Below are 17,894 nucleotides of genomic sequence, written 5' to 3' on the forward strand. Positions count from 1 at the left end.
CATGGAACCCAATTTTAAAAATTATTTTTAGTCCCAAAAGCACGTGAAAAAAACAAACAAAAATTTTTCACTCCAATGGTGGAAAAACACCTTTAAAACAAAAGATAAATCCTAGCAATGTGCCATCATTTCATTTGCAAAAATCCTTTAAAATCATGTCGTATTTGAGTGCAAATTTAAAACTGCAAACATTTTTAAAAAGTATAATTCACTTCAAAAGGTGCTGAGGTGCAATACCCTTCATGAACAGGGGTGGCGCTACACCAGGAAAAAAGGCAGCATGATGGATTGGGGCAGTGTGCGTAATATTTTCAACTAGCGGCTCTCAAGGATTTTATTCTTATGCGTCCATCATTGACTTGTGAACTAGAACTTGTGAACTTTTCAAATTTGAATTTGTCAACTTCATAGAACATTTTTTTTTAAACATTCAATTGGCAGTTAGTCCATGATTCGCCACAAATCGAAAGTACGGCAAAGTCTCCAAAAAGATGTGTGGAACACACTGACGACTCCTAGGACTGTATTGAATACTTTTCAAGGTGTTTAACGCCAGCTGCTCAGGTTTAGTAATGTCAAAGTAACCTCAATATAAAAGGCCAGGCGGTAGCTGTTTCTCACCGCTGGCTGTCTCTATCCTGGTGCTGTCACACACTGTCTGTAAAGTTTATTCAGTGTTTCATGGCTGTCTCTGTCCTGGTGCTTTCACACACTGTCTGTAATGTTTATTCAGTGTTTTATGGCTTTCTGTCTCTATCCCGGTGCTGTCACACACTGTCTGTAATGTTTATTCAGTGTATTATGGCTGTCTCTATCCCGGTGCTGTCACACACGGTCTGTAATGTTTATTCAGTGTTTTATGGCTTTCTGTCTCTATCCCGGTGCTGTCACACACTGTCTGTAATGTTTATTCAGTGTTTTATGGCTTTCTGTCTCTATCCCGGTGCTGTCACACACTGTCTGTAATGTTTATTCAGTGTATTATGGCTGTCTCTATCCCGGTGCTGTCACACACGGTCTGTAATGTTTATTCAGTGTTTTATGGCTTTCTGTCTCTATCCCGGTGCTGTCACACACTGTCTGTAATGTTTATTCAGTGTTTTATGGCTTTCTGTCTCTATCCTGGTGCTGTCACACACTGTCTGTAATGTTTATTCAGTGTTTTATGGCTTTCTGTCTCTATCCCGGTGCTGTCACACACTGTCTGTAATGTTTATTCAGTGTTTTTGAGCTTTCTGTCTCTATCCCGGTGCTAAATTGTGAGCTGTGACTTTCTCGGACTATCCAGATTCACTACAAAGCGGCAGCTGCATTCCCTGCCTCGGCTTTTATACAGGCCATAATGGTCTCTTCTGATTGAGTGTGCTACACCATGTGATGAGATTGCTGCAGGGCATTATGGGAAATCCCACAAGTCCGTGTCTGAGGTCATGTGATCCTTCTTAAGCTCATGTAATTTTCTACTTTGTGTAAAATGCCTGCAAGCATTTTTTTTTTCTGGGGTGGGGCATTTTTTCTAAAAATTATTCAAAATCAAAGGATCCAGTGAATTTCCTAAAATTGAACACATTTCGATCAGCTCATCTCTACTGTTAACCCTATAGAGCTGCTTGTATCATCACATCCCAGTAAGGGAAATAGGCAGCTATTGGTCAGTAGGTCACTTTTTAAAGGGATTGTACTAAATAAGAAAAACATGGCTGATTTCTTCCAGAAACAGCGCCACACCTGTCCTCAGGTTGTATGAGGTATTACAGCCCCATTTACCTCAGTAGATCTAATCTGCAAAACCAAACACTAACCAGACAGCTATTGCACCATTTTTTTTTTTTTTTGGGGGGGGGGAAATCAGCCATGTTTTTTTTTAATCTAAGATAATCCAATTTAATTTAAAAATATGGATAAAATGAAACACAAGAGATACATTTATGCATCATGGGTGCGAGTTTCCATAGGCCGGAGTTAGTGAGACGCTTGTTGGGTACTTACTCGGGACGGGCTTGGATGTGCATTGCTCCCCCAGGAACCTGAGCTACTTCTGTCTTCTACGTCTAAAAAAAAAAAAAAAAAAAAATTAAATACAATTTCCGACTTCTTCTGAATGAGGTTTTCTTACAATATGCATTTTAAATTAATGCTTCAAACTAATCTGCTGTTGGCTTTAATTAAGATTCCCATAGGGCAGCGCTGTATTGATAATAGACATCTGACCCATCTACTTAAAGAAACTCATTTATATTCACTGCTGAATTCTTAAGCGCCCTGAAAAAGTCAAAAAGTCCAGCAACAAGAGTCTGCAAATCCTTTAAGACTTCGAATAATAATAATAATAATAATAAAAAAAAGTTGCGGTAAAAGTAGTTGTAGTCAAAGTTTAGCGCAAACAGGCAGAGCTCCCCCGCTAATGAAGACAGCGATTGTGCGCTAACGGTCTCGATGACGCAGAGACTTATCGCCCATTGTTCCAAAATGCTGAAAATCCATGGAAACGTGTAGAGAACACACAAACTCCATGTAAGCAGATATGTGTAAGCAGCGCAGACAATGAGGAGACAGTGGTACTAAAGCAACACGATTTATCTAACACACAAAGAAAATCTATTTCTAAGTATATATGTACAAGTAAGAACTACACGACGGGTTGCAATAACAGGGTCAATGCAGTATGTTATGACAAAGCCTTGTGACTAAATGCAATATCTATGCAACGCTCTATTACATACTCTGTTCTTGTTATCAAGAGGTTAAACGACTATTAATGCCCTTATGTCTCAACTTCACGGGCGTCACTCTCAGGCTCGGACTGGCCTACAGGAGAACAGGAGAATCCTCCGGTGGGCCCCTGTGCAGGAGTAGGCCACCACTCACTTATATGAGCAGCACCATAAACTTGATTCACCATATACAGGCAAAGGCAACATCTTATCAATTTAACAATCAAACCAGCTTACTGCTACGGAATTTTGTGAATGAGGATAAAGTCATATTTGAATGTAGCTGAAAAGTGGGACCCGAGAGTTGATGTTACTGGTGGGCCCTTGGCACCTATTACAACACTGCTTGGCCCACCCCCATCGCAGTCTCTATAAACACCTCCAATCGTTACACTGGCCCTCGAGGGAATTTCCACTGGTATTTCCCGATAGGCTGCAAGTTCTAGATATGCTAGTCCAGTGGGTATACAGTGGACTCGTCACACTGGTCATCTCCATTCCCTGAAGCATGGCCCCAGCCCACATCCTGTACCGAAAGTCTACGCTGAGAGTAACGGCCCACAGGAAATGTCCTCTTATACAGCCTGGTTCGAATCTGGTCATGGTCTTCTACTAGCACTGCTCATGGATCTTCAACTCCGCTCAGGCCTTCTCCAGCATCTGACCATTCTTGGTCCCTTCTGTGGCAATGGTGGCTGTAAGCCCCCACAGCAGCCACGCAACATGCCTGGTCCAGGTTCTGGGTGCCAACTCCTCCCTTCTTGACCCAGCCTGGCCTTTTATAGTTAGTAACTGTGACACAGGTGTCATCTGACCTGGCATCATCATCAATCTCTTCCTGTGAGAACCTGAGTTCCCACAATTAGGTTCCTACTACTGTAATTCTTCCTTTACTTTCACTATTGCCTTTGACGAGCAGATGACAGTGTTCGCTTGCAGTTACTTAGCTAGGCATAAACCCTACTCATCTTTTCTCTTGTGCATAACCTTACGTATGGACCCTTCTGCTACAGTGCTAACTACTGAGCCAACTGCCCTGTGACCCAACAACTTGCCACTGTGACCCCCAATGTCATATGATTTGACCAAAACAATCATAAATATAAAAAATATGTCAGCATGTCCTTGCTCAGAATCCCCATTATTACATGGGTCATGCATTAATGCATTGTAATGCACAGCTGCCCACATTCTCCACCATTTATTATGCTTGATATCCAAGGGATTGAGCAGCCAAACCCAAAGTGGTCAGTAGATCTCCCGGAGAACCTTGAGTTTGTTTTCTCCCAGCTGGGACAAACCCTCTAAGTGTTCAGAATGAGAATGAACATATGCGCTATAAAATATACAACATTTGCTTTTTTTTTTTTTAAATCTTGTGGTATGTGTTGTGTTGTGTACCCGCTGACATTTTTTGGAGACAAATTTTTCAAAATGGCGAATGTAGTTCATAAATTTTGCTCAAAATCAAAAATGCTCCCTTTTATTTGTTTTTTTAACGCAAAAAAGTTGCGCTAAAAATGGCACAAAAGTTGAGCAAAAATTTCCACACGTACATAAAATTGCTATAAGGGTAGGTTCACATGGGTGTATAAGCGTGTGTGCACACGTTGCGGATTCTGCTGCGGATTTTTCCGCTTGGATTTGACTAAATCCGCAGGTCAAAAGATATGCGTTTTACCTGCGGATTAGCCTGCGGTCTTCCCCCGCGGTTTGACACCTGATCATGGAGCAGGTGTCAAACCGCTGCGGAAATCCGCAACGTGTGCACACACCCTAAGTAAACGTATCTTCCAAAAAAAAAAAAAAAAACTAGGATGATTTTTTTCTCACTTGTCTTCTGATTGCAACCCTTATTCCCATTTAAAGTTTCCTGTTAAAGAATTGTAATGTATCCGTAAAAATCGGATGTTAAACTATATCTCAGTATTTTTTTTTTGTGCACCCGTAGGCTTGAACGGGCGAGTCTCATACAATTTTCATAGGAAAATCGTGCATTCTGCCATTTTTTTCACGAGCAGATTCGGTCAGTGAAAAAATCATTCATCTGCACTGCCCCAATGAATAACCTTGGTCCGAGACCTGTCCGTTTTTTTTTCATCGATAGAACTCGTACCGAAAATACGGCAGCATGATTGATCCCTAACGGGGTGTAGGATATAGAGGAGTACATTTGCCCAAAAATATTGCGACTTTTCAAAAAGACCTAATTTAGAAAATCAGTAGAAAATATCTGGAAATCTCAGGATTGCAAACGCAAAAGAAAAAAACAAACAAAAAACAGGTGAAAACATAAAATAGAAACAAACAAAAAACAGGTGAAAATATAAAATAGACTTTTAAAAAAGGTGCAAATTAAAAGAAAGATAAAGCGCTAATGAAAAAACTGGGAGGAACAAAAACAAAAACTAGACACAAAAAAGGCGCAAATGCAAAAAAGAATCGGGCCCTAGATGAGCATGCGCGCACCGTTTTCTGCATTCTCATTTCGTAATGCAGATATCTGCATGAACTTCCAAAGACTTGGCCAATTTACAAGGCATGATGATGACATCACTTTTTCAGCACGGGAAAAAATGTTAAAAAAAAAAAATCAAGCATAATGTTATTATTCCAAATGAGCAAGGATGAAAAAAGTTCTCCACGACGACCTATTGCTTCATTACATTATGGGTGGGTGAGGGCGCGAGTAACCTCAGCACTGACTGCAACGCCAGTGTGATCCCAAGGCTTAAAGGGGAGTTACGCCCAGTAATATAAACAGAACTACAGTGCTTCATTGTATCATTTAAAGACCATTCACTGAAAAGAAAATTTAACTTAGCCATTTTTTGTTTGTGTGATATCCACTTCAGGGTGACAACCTAAGTAGGCGACATTTCACTACACCAAGTACTCTGTGAAATAACTACTGCAGCTTAGTATTATTGGGGCATCTACAGTAATAGGGGTTATCTGCAAATTCCTGCATTATACAGGCAGCCAAGTCATTTTATTTGGACATGGTCAATACCTCACATCTCCTGCGGGGGCACTATAGGGAAACACTTGCTGCCAGACTACAGAGTTCAGCTGATTGCTGGAGGTTCTTTGGTTAAAAAATATATATATTTTTATTTATTTCAAATTTTAAGGAAATCCCCTGCAGTCTCATAGTTTAAGGCTGTGCCTCTCTCTCTCTCTCTCTCTCTCTCTCTCTATGTCCCAGTATCAAGTTGACAGCCCTGTTATTAAGGTGCAAATTGCCTCTTTAGGGTGTCGGAGGACTAGAACTCTAAAATGCTACCTATTGGAACTAGCAATCCTTAATGTCAAAATTGAGCCCTTATCGAGCCTTGAAATATGACTTAAGATAAAAGTCAAACCTGAATCTCTATTTGTAGACATGGTGTTTTGGGTTATTGCCCTTCATCAGTGCAAAGCATGAGATCTGATTTGTCTAGGTGAGAGGCCTCTGGCTGGTGTCTAAGGGGTATCTTTCCTTGTAGAGGGTCATATACCATCCATACCAATGTAAGTAGACTTATAAACCATGCAAAGCTCCTACTTAATTTCCCACAGAAGCTTTGCATGACTTATAAGTCTCCTTACACTTGCATGCCACTCTCCACAAGGAAAGATGTTACCCCTTAAATGTTATTCAGGTATTACTGTATCCCATGCTACTTATATATCCACCACTGATATATGAAAAACTGCGCATTCTTGACAACAGTCAGACAAAACGGACCTGGAAAGAGGCAGGACTTAGAAAAAGCATTGCCCCTGATTTTGCAATTTGTGGGTGTTCCCAGGTGTTTTGAGAACATTGCAGGACTTAAAGGGCAGCAATGACCATTGTAAACCTTGATAAGTATTACATTGGATTTTCCATCAGAAAGATTGTGGGGTTGGGACATGAATTGTTCCGGCGGTTGTCCCCATCTATCAGACATTGTATCTTGTATATATATGACATATTTTATGCCAAACATGTTCTTTTTTACTGAAAGCGTACATCAGGATGGCGTGCCTTTATTTCTCCAGCGCTGTTATATCTGGCAGCAGGCTGTGCCGTATTTGCAGGGTACCAACCATGGCGCTCTTGTAAAGTCCAGTGAACACTCAACAAGACATAATTACGGCATCAACCCTAGAGATGCTATGGTCAATAGTGCCTGTGGCATCTAAGGGGGTTAGGAAAAAAGAACTGAGCTCCGTCTGTCAACCTTCTCACTTCTGAGCACCACACTTTTGAAATAACTTTCGAGAGATCAGTAGGGGGTCTCCAAACCCAGATCCCCACCAATCTGAAAAGCTTTCCTCTTCTACAAAATATATGGGAAAAAAAAAAACTTTCTAAAGCACTATAAATTATGTAAGTTTATATTAAAGCATAAAAAATATCTTAAAATGTCTATTTTATTTTTTTTTTCATTTCTACCTAGAATAAAAGTTTTAACAAAGTCAAACTAAGGCCGGTTTTACATTTGCGTTAAAGGCCGCAGCGTCGGCCTGCGCACGGCCGCCACTAAGCCCCGCCCCCTGCCGCGCCTCCGCCGGTAGCTCCGCCTCCAGGCGCATGACGCTGCATGCATTCCCTATCTTTATCACTGAGGATGCAGGCCGTGCGCAGTATGCATTTTGGCGGCGCCTGAGTCCTTTTGACGGTGCGCCGACCAGCGGCAAACGCAACCTGTTGCAATTTGGTTGCGCTCGGCGCACCGTCAAAAGGACGCAGGTGCCGCCAAACGCATACTGCGCACGGCCTACGTCCTCAGTGATAAAGATAGGGGACGCATGACGCATGCAGCGCCATGCGCCCGGAGGCGGAGCTACCGGCGGAGGCGCGGCAGGGGCGGGGCTTAGCGGCGGCCATGCGCAGGCAGACGCTGCGGCCTTTAACGCAAATGTGAAACTGGCCTTAGTGCCAAGTCTTATGCAGAACCAAAACCTATCGATGATGATGAAAAAACTATAAAGATATATTATGGAAAAAATAATATAAAATGTTAATTTATATGATCCGTCTCCTACATAGGGGGGGGTGAGTACATCACTGGTACACTGGACCAGCAACTATGAGGCGATATCCACAGGCCGAGGACTTCAGCTCTTAATTTGCTCTTTGAAGATGGTGTTCGGTGTTGTGAAAGCTCTCTACGGTGAAGGTTACATTTCTTGGCAGAGGAGGAAGTTGCACAAAACATAAGAGGGGGAGAGTGAAAACTGAAAACAGACCTTGCTACATGTGGTGTTTGACTGACTAGCACAGAACTTGGCATTTCATGAACCGGACGGCGATCTCACAGTTTACTTCTGTTTCTAATGTGCAGCGAAGTAACAAATGGACAAACCGTTCTGTCTGTGAAAAGTTACGATGTGCCGTACGCAACGTAAAGTGAAATACTGCAAGAACGGAGTGATCCTGCCTCAAAAAAAAAAAAAAGTTGAATTAAAAAGGATCTGTCAGGTCAAAAGTGGCCAGTTATTGCACTTGTTCTATTCTCTCTGCTCCACTGAGTGTTCTGTTTTTTTTCTTTTTTTCAAAATCCATTATACTGTTCTAGATTCATGAGGCTTTAAATATGTCGCTAATTGTTATGGTCTTTCCAAGGAGGGTGCAGCTCACAGGGTTCCTCGGGGACGTGTATTTAGTTTGTTCTACATAATTAGCCTATGAGCCACTGTTATGAATGGGTCACCGAGGAGGAGAGCAGGTCCAGGTTAAGCCACAGAAAACCAGAGAGGTTGGTACTGGAGATTGCAGACCCCTGATCCTATCCACACAACTAGCAGTAGCCGTGGAGCGTGCCTACGATGATCCTAGACGCCTCGGCACAGCCGGAGAGCTAACTAAGCCTAAAGCAAGAAAGGGGAAATCTAAACTGCCCCAGAGCAGACCCCAAAGGAATAGATAGCCCCCAAACATATATTGTCGGTGAGACAAGATGAAAGCACAAACACAGGCAGGAAAATAGACTGAGCAAACAATGGGGCCCACACTGACTAGACAGGACAGGAAAGGAAAGACACTGTCTGCAATCACGCAAAAAGTCCAACACGTCTGATGCAAAAAACACTGAAGTCGCACGACTTCGCCCCCCACTATATCAGCACTCTGGTATATTCTGAAAGCAGAGCAAAAAGAGACCAATCTAACAGGGGATAAAACAAACTGGCACAAGCAGTAACATATGGGCAGTGATTCAGCACAGACCCAGCCGGAGCTGGCTGACCAGCACCAAGAAGAGATAGACAAAACCAGATCAAATGCAAACAGAATAGCAAATAAACCACTTAGCTGAACCATGCAGGGACAGAGATGGAGAAATCAGACCTCAGGAGGAACAGGAAGCAAATCACCAGCAGGGACAGAGGGAGTCAGCTGTCTTAAATCCCAATCTGAAACCTCAGATCTCCAATCGTCATCATCATTATCAGATGGCCAGCCTGTCAATCAGATCAGCTCCATTACCTCCAGTAACCACCAGAGGGAGCCCAGAAAGAGAACTCGCAACCCCTCTGTCGATCTGACCAGCTCCACTACCTTCAGCAATAACCAGAGGGAGGCCAGAAAGCGAATTCACAACAAGCCACGACCCCTTATAAAGATCATAAGAAGTAGATTTAAATAAAAAGAACCATATCTCAGGAACCGTAAGGTGGATTTAAAAAAAACAAAAAAACAAAAAAAACACAGAATGAGTAGAGGGAAAAAAGCATATAAAAAACTAGGCACTCTTGATCTGGTGACCGGTTTTCTTTAGGGATTAGCGAACGCGCTCAATGTTACTCGGTTAGCTGGCGAGAAATGGGCAGAGCTCAATGTAAAATTTATGGCCGATTTTATGTAACGCTGTCTTTCCCGTAACCCATCTTGGCAAAAAAGGAGTACTGGTTGTTCACACTGCTACGAGAACTTTGCATCTTTTCTTTCTGAGGAGGAGAGGTCTTCTAAAATGGTGGTACACCAGAAGGCAATTGAAGAAAATATGTTGAAAAAATTCCCATCAGACAAGGCTAGTGGCCAGAGAGCAAGCTTCGTTGCCCAACCAAGGAGGAGAAACAAGGGAGACACAAAGCAGAGGCAGGGGTACACTGTCAAAGGCACGAGTCAATTTAATGACATCATCCCAGCCCCTAGGGCCTGATGACCGGGTATTTTTGACAAGGAGGGAAAATTTTTTTAAAGATGGTCAAGCAATACCTGGCTGACCAATCCAGCTTACTCCCTCATTCCACAAGGGTTGCCGTGACGTGGCGGGATGGCTTCTACATTATTTTGATCAAAATTGTGTTAACTAAATACCCTTATTATTACTATTGTTACTACCTTCATGCAATTTTTGCAATATATTTTTTTACTTTTTTATTCCAGGATATTTGTTTTGTGTTTTGTTTTTGGTTTTCTCTGTGTAAAGGTCATGTGTTCATATGCAATTACATTTTGCATGCACATTAATTTACTTTTTCTGCTCAGACCCAGTTTCTCATTTGTTTCATTGTGCATTCTGTGCATATAAGGGTGTGACCGCCCTGTTTCTGAGTTGGAAAATCCATCCTGTCTGGCCTATACTATTACTGGTGGTTCAGTCCCTCTGTCCTTGTTCACATTTACGTCACTGGACAAGTGGAAAGGTTTTAAATACAAGAGTTAGGACTGTCCCACAAGGGTTGCCGTGACGTGGCGGGATGGCTTCTACATTATTTTGATCAAAATTGTGTTAACTAAATACCCTTATTATTACTATTATTACTACCTTCATGCAATTTTTGCAATATATTTTTTTACTTTTTTATTCCAGGATATTTGTTTTGTGTTTTGTTTTTGGTTTTCTCTGTGTAAAGGTCATGTGTTCACATGCAATTACATTTTGCATGCACATTAATTTACTTTTTCTGCTCAGACCCAGTTTCTCATTTGTTTCATTGTGCATTCTGTGCATATAAGGGTGTGACCGCCCTGTTTCTGAGTTGGAAAATCCATCCTGTCTGGCCTATACTATTACTGGTGGTTCAGTCCCTCTGTCCTTGTTCACATTTACGTCACTTGACAAGTGGAAAGGTTTTAAATACAAGAGTTAGGACTGTCCCACAAGGGTTGCCGTGACGTGGCGGGATGGCTTCTACATTATTTTGATCAAAATTGTGTTAACTAAATACCCTTATTATTACTATTGTTACTCCCTTCATGCAATTTTTGCAATATTTTTTTTACTTTTTTATTCCAGGATATTTGTTTTGTGTTTTGTTTTTGGTTTTCCCTCATTCCTTTGCAACTTTCAACTATTAGGTCTCAAAGCTGGACACCTGGCATGAGCTGACCCTCTATGCCTTGGAGGTGTTGTGCTGCCCTGCTTCTAGTGTCTTGTCTAAGCGGGTTTTTAGTGCTGTCAGGGGGGGAGGTCATAAAAGACAGGCACTTTTGCATGTTAACAGAGAATGTAGACAGGCTCACTCTCAAAAAAATTAACAAAGCCTGGATTAGCCCACACTTTTCCACACCACCAGAGGACAGAAGCACAAAGTGTTTGGAATATTCAATATTTTGATAAGGCCCACCAGCTGTTGCATTTCAGGGGTGTATGGATGTCCCTCATCATATTTTCTGTCTGGCTTTGCACTTTCTGCAAAGCCTTTATGACTTTATAAGTCCATCAACTACACTTTCAAAATATTTTCATTCAAAATTTTGGATTGATGAATTCAATGACTAATCTATACGGTTTAAACACGGTTATTGTAGCATTCTGGTAGCATGTAAAATTGAAATTAGGTTTCATGAAATATCTACTATCCAAAAGTGATGAGTGAACATGCTCGGATCAGGTGCTATCCGAGCATGCTCGGGTACGGATCAGATGCTATCCGAGCATGCTCGGCTACGGATCAGGTGCTATCCGAGCATGCTCGGGTACGGATCAGGCGCTTTCCGAGCATGCTCGGGTACGGATCAGGCTCTATCCGAGCATGCTCGGGTATGGATCAGGCGCTATCCGAGCATGCTCGGGTACGGATCAGGCGCTATCCGAGCATGCTCGGGTATGGATCAGGCGCTATCCGAGCATGCTCGGGTACGGATCAGGTGCTATCCAAGCATGCTCGGGTACGGATCAGGTGCTATCCAAGCATGCTCGGGTACGGATCAGGTGCTATCCAAGCATGCTCGGGTACGGATCAGGTGCTATCCGACCATGCTCGGGTACGGATCAGGCGCTATCCGAGCATGCTCGGGTACCATCCAAGTGTCTTCGGTATGCTTGAACAATATGTTCAAGTTCTTGAGGCTGCATGTCTCCCGGCTGTTCATCAGCAGCAACACGTGCCTGTTTTAAGGCAGTCTCTTAAATTTATTTATTTTACAGTCACCTTTGAATACGTCCCCCAAGTATAGTGATCATACAAGAAGCAATTTTACTACAAGATCAGACGGCCCGGCCTGTTACCGTACAGACACATAAGTCTGCATGAGAGCTGCATGCACAAAAAGCCAAATTTCAAGTCACCCTATTTTGTAAAGATGCTGCATGTTGTTGTTTGTTTTTTTTTTTTTTGATACATTGGAGCATTAAAAAATGATTGTGAAGGTGAAACGTCCATAAAACACAAGGACTCGCTGTAAAATTCTAGGCGACCACAAGCATCGGGTGTTCTCAATGCTTCTTCCACATTGCGAAAAAAAAGTTGCCGATCTGTCAACGCCAACTTGTTGACAGTCTCCAGAATATAGAACATACTGAACAAGATGTAGATTGTACAGAATAGATTATACTCGTGGTAGAGCCGAAGTAATCAAAGGCAGATTTTTCATTAACCCTTCATACCCAATCATAATCAGCAGCATTTTTTTTATTATTATTTTGTTTGAATTTTTTTCTATTTTTTTTTTTTTTTAGCTGTATAGGGGGTAAGAAACAAGAATAATAAAATAAAATATAAATATCTCGATAATTTATATAATTTTTCTATGTGGTACAAGATTAGAAAACAAAGAAAAAAGTAATTTTTTTTTTTACAATTTCATACAGCATTTTGTTATTATCTGGATATCTAGCTAGTGTGGATATATTACAACATCCCCTATTTTTGGTAGAACAACAACTCTCAGCAGGTGAGTACACACATGCTTTAAGGCGACTCGCCCCTCCAGTATAGACAGGACCATAATATCCATCTTCGTCACTCGCTCTCCGGCAGAGGTCGCGACTATTTGTTTTTCGGTATTACGACAGTCAACGTGCAAAGCTCATTCTATTAGTCTGTGCAGCCTCAGCAAGTCGCCCTAATTAACAGTGACAGATAAAGCCATCTCTATGGCAGTAATGAAATTAAAGATGGTTGACATAGCGCAGAGCGATGATACATGTACTCCGCACTAATTGGAGGCTTCGCTTTCATTACTCTTTACAGCGCCGCACAGAAACATAGAAATATGCAAAAAAAAAAAAAAAAACTAAAATCCAAACCTATATTCCAATACAAAACTATACCCAAAAGACTAGAATATATACCCTAAATACGCAAATATGTACTGTAGTCAAAATACAAAAAAAATACCCAAAATACACAAATACGCCCAAAATAAAAATATATATTAATGTAAATTATGCCAAGATACATAAGCTATAACCAAAAGTACAAACATAAAATAAGACTAACATATACTCCTCTACACTGAAATTAGAACACCAAGAATAAAACGGTGTGGAATTCTGGAAATCACAGGATCTATAGACTTGGTACTCATCTGGGAATTATGAAAAAAAATGGAAACTAAATTTTCAAAATTTTTCTTGATTTATTCAGTCTGGAGTATGAGCGCCGCATTCAAAAATCCTGGCACTTTCAGCCTCGACTGCTGTCAGTGAGGTTATTAATGGTCGTCTGAGGAAGGTTGCACTAGGGCAAATCATCAAGATCCACTGCTGGCAGCTCCTGTGTAATCACCGAATAATGTCGTCACAGATATGCTCGATAGGAGACAAGTCCGGAGGCGCTGCAGCCATGGGAGCACCTTTAGGCCTTGCAGGCTGCTCGCAGTAGCACGAGCAACATGTGGCCTCATGTTGTTGTGTTGAAAAACTTCACCCGGGTCACTTTGATGTTCTCTTGTGAAGAACTCTTCATGACGTTACCACCATGGACTCCAGACCAATCTCTGGCTATCACTGGATCCATGTCAAAGCAAGGATTCATCGCCGAAGAAGACAGAATTCCATTTCAGCCTCCCATGCCCTCTTGCTCTGCACCACGATGGACTTTGAGAGTGGTGGTGTGAGGTCAGTGGAACATCTGAAGCTGGACGTCTAGCGTTCAAAGGTCTGCTGATGGTTTGTAGACCCTGTCTGATGACTTAGACTTAGTATGTGATGTCTAATGTCACTTGCAGTATAGAATGGATCACTAAGTTCCATTGTTCAAATGTAAGGACACCACGTGGGTAACACCATGAAGAGACCTTCACGAGGGAACATCACATGAGTCCTACTCACAGAGTTATACAGAAATTGGGTATCAAATTTTCAAAACATCTCGATTTATTCAGTATGGCGTATGAGCAATGGCGTATCTATCCATCCTATGAGTTCCATAATTGCACAAATTTTCCTTTCTAGTGTTGTAATTTCAATGTTGAGGCGTGTACACCCAAAATACACAAATGTGCTCAAATACAAACCTATAACCTTAATATAAAAAAATATACAAAATACGTGCAAATACAAAAAGATACCCGATGCAAAAATGTACTCAAAATACACAAATATGCCCAATTTACAGTACACAAGTAGACTCAAGCTATACAAATACCTAAAATAAAATAAAAAATGAATAAAAAACAAAAAAGGGTTAATAATAATAATCTTTACATAGCGCTAACATATTCCGCAGCGCTTTACAGTTTTGCACACATTATCATCACTGTCCCCGATGGGGCTCACAATCTAAAATCCCTACCAGTATGTCTTTGGAATGTGGGAGGAAACCGGAGTACCCGGAGGAAACCCACGCAAACACGGGGAGAACATACAAACGCCTTGCAGATGTTGTCCTTGGTGGGATTTGAACCCTGGACTCCAGCGCTGCAGTGCTAACCACTGAGCCACCGTGCTGCCCTACGGTACAGTCAAAAGCAATCATGGTAGATCATATTCCCTGGACTCAAAACTTAGGGCTAGATATGACTCAAACCAGAATTCAACACTTTCAAGTCATCGAGAAGCTGAGATATGAGCTGCTGTTTGCTGGGGGTCTTTTTGATCCAGTATGGACAAGGTGGATCCCTTTGTCTGGACTCTCCTCTGAGAACACGAAGGTGGTTCATCATGGGACAACCGTTGTGGAAACAATACATGGACCCTCCGGTCATCACATATCATCCGCGCTCCACCAGTGATTGTGACCTCCTGTATCACATTCATTAGCTCAGGGCCTCACAATCTAATGTGTGGCACTAGTGTTCTAGTCCTCTTCCACTCTGAAGAGATAATTTGCATATTTCCCAGAGGAGCATTGCAAGACTTAAAAGTCTCCTGATCTTGGTATGTCAGGTTTGACAGGTCACTCTCCGTAAGGAGAAAAGTTACCCCTTGGATCCCGATCAGATGCCTCTCACCCAGTCAAACCAGATCTCACACTTTGTGTTTCGGGGTACTGCCCCTCATTAGTGCAGTGTCTGCAAATAGAGATTTTGGTTTTGTCTTTTAACCCAAGTCATGTGACAATGCTCCTTAGAGTGTCCATGTTGACTTTTGGGATTGCTACTTCCAACAGGTCGCAGTAGAGTTCATGTTGTCTTCCTCTCTGGAGAGACAGTTCACAATCTAATAGACAGTAAAAGCTGCTGGTGGCTTTTATTGGGGCAGTGAGCACCTTATCTACCAGGCCCATTATAAAAGGAGCATCAATCAGACCCCAGATACACAACACGCTGCCACCACTCACCAAACGGGGTGATGAGTCCCCAAAATATACGCTATGATGTCTGACAGTCAAACGGCCAAACACTCTCGGAAAGGCTTTGAATCTTTAGAACATAAAAGGATCAAGCACATTAAAGTTAATATAAAAGAAGAGCAAGAAAAATATATAAAATGAGATAAAATAAGGCAACAAACAAGTATGCAAAATAACAGAAATAACTAAAGGTTTCAATCCAGAGATGTTCTTCTGCTTCACTGAGGGTAGGAGAATAGAGATAGATAAACAGATAGATATATAGAGAATAGATAGATAATAGATAGAGAATAGATAGATGATAGATAGATGATAGAAAGATAGATAGATAGATAGATAGATAGATAGATAGATAGATAGATAGATAGATGGATAGTGTAGTGCACCGGTAACACCATACGCAGTGATGGGGCAGTGACCCACAAAGTTCCAACACAAAGTCTCTTTAATGTGTTACTTCACAGCATTAAAGTCCAATTCACACACAAGTGCATAATATCAGTGCATAGTATTAGTGTCCATTTCACAGCACTACACACTACATGGCTTCCTTCCATTTACAGTCACTAAACACGCTGGACCTCCCTTTGTCCAGTTTCCGTGGGCGACTGCAGCGCCCCGTCAATGTCTCTTTACTCACAGCCGTACAAAGTCCTTGATATCCTCCAGATTACAGCTGGGAACCATAACCTCCTGTTTGCAGTTGTTAAACATGCCAGTCCTCCTACTACCAGTTACCGTGGACGACGGCACCGCAGTGTACGCTGCGGGTGCCAGGCTATTCAGCTACCCTGGCTGCTGGCTTCCCTGGCCTGTGTTGCCTCACACAGGTATAGCTTGGCAAAGCCGACTGCTCTGCACAAAAGCACACACCAGACTGACACCGACATTAGACCTGACACACCAAAACCCTTTCTTTCAGGACTTTAAACAAAGAAACCTGTGGCCTTTAGCCACATGGAAAACCCAGGCCTGGACTGAAACGGACTGCACGACTTCCATCCTGCAGTCTGTTTCAAACACAACACCCCAGAGCAGGTTTTCCCTACATCCGCCTTGGACACTAGCATATCCAAGGCTAGCACTTAGTTTATCTTTAGTCTGCATGGCAGTCACAGCTATGCTCCTATGGCCCTCATACGCCTCCATGAATATCCGGGGGAGACTACACAGTGACCCCTACCTGTGACATTGGTCATTGCTACATCATTGCAATCCCAGCTACGCCTGTGACCGCAATTCCCCCTCATGGCCTCAATACGCCTCCTTTGACACTGGACGCTGCCTCACAGTAGATAGATTAGATAGAAAGATAAATAGAAAGATAGATAGAAAGATAGATAGATAATAGATATGGACCTGATTTTCCTTCTGCCAGAATCTGACACAATTTAAGCTCTGTGACATCTATATATAAAAGTGAATTACGGGAAAGTTAAAATCTCCCAAGAAATATCTTGAGTTTTACATAGAAATCATCCAAGAGCAGAAATAAAAGATCCATACTTTCAGGCATCGCCCTGGGAATCGTTTTATTAAACTGTAGTGTTTAAATCAGGAACAGCTCGTGAGCAGCTTTAAAGTGGCAGAAATCGACGACTTACTTGATAAACAGTTTATTACGCCTCGCTCAGGGGATTATATACAAAGCATTAGATTTTTCTCCCCTCAAAGCGGAGCCAGCTGCCAGATATATACACCACCGCTTCAATTGATTCTGTGAAAGCCACAAACAAGTAGAAATTGTATTTGAAGCGAACGTACAGAGCGTTATGTCAGACATCCGACCGTCTAATAAAAAGTCCGGGCTCGGTTTGAAATGTTCTTTTTTTTTTTTGGCTCCTCGTACAATAAGACGCGCTGCGGTGTTTAATCTTCTAACCTAGAAAAGACAAAGAAATGACTCCTAGGACGGTGAATGGAAGACGCGACACTTGTTTTTCCCAACCTCAAAGGTTTGTTATTCCAGTCATTAAAAGGTATCATCTATCCACAGACTCGGTGATATGCTTGTGGTTCCGAGAATGGAACTCTGAAGTGCCGGGCAGGAATGGAGAGATGACCGCACGCACCTGCGCACCCTTTACTCCATTCATTGTCTATGGGACTGCCGGAGATAGCCGAGTACAGCGTTTGTGTAGAATAAACGGAACGCTGGCACGGCCCCTGTTCTAAAGGGTTATTGTAATGAAGGGACAAACCCTTTAATTTAAAGGGGATTCCTTCTAAAAAGTTAAAAAAAGA

General features: G+C 42.0%; 1 protein-coding gene across 15 annotated transcripts in view; it reads right to left on the minus strand.

Annotated features, from left to right (window-relative positions):
- TCF4 (transcription factor 4) overlaps positions 1-17,894 on the minus strand; it is a 552,151-nt gene that overhangs the window by 407,269 nt on the left and 126,988 nt on the right. For 11 of the 15 annotated variants that reach the window (XM_073543843.1, XM_073543839.1, XM_073543838.1 and 8 more), the window contains exon 3: positions 1,990-2,051. The exons of the other annotated variants lie outside the window; for them this stretch is intronic. In XM_073543843.1, coding sequence (XP_073399944.1) covers positions 1,990-2,051 — 62 coding nt within the window. The remainder of the gene's footprint in view (positions 1-1,989; positions 2,052-17,894) is intronic. 15 annotated transcript variants of the gene reach the window in all.

Source organism: Dendrobates tinctorius, unplaced genomic scaffold (genome assembly GCF_039654945.1).
Source record: "Dendrobates tinctorius isolate UK_male_01 unplaced genomic scaffold, ASM3965494v1 ptg000135l, whole genome shotgun sequence".
NCBI lineage: Eukaryota > Metazoa > Chordata > Amphibia > Anura > Dendrobatidae > Dendrobates > Dendrobates tinctorius.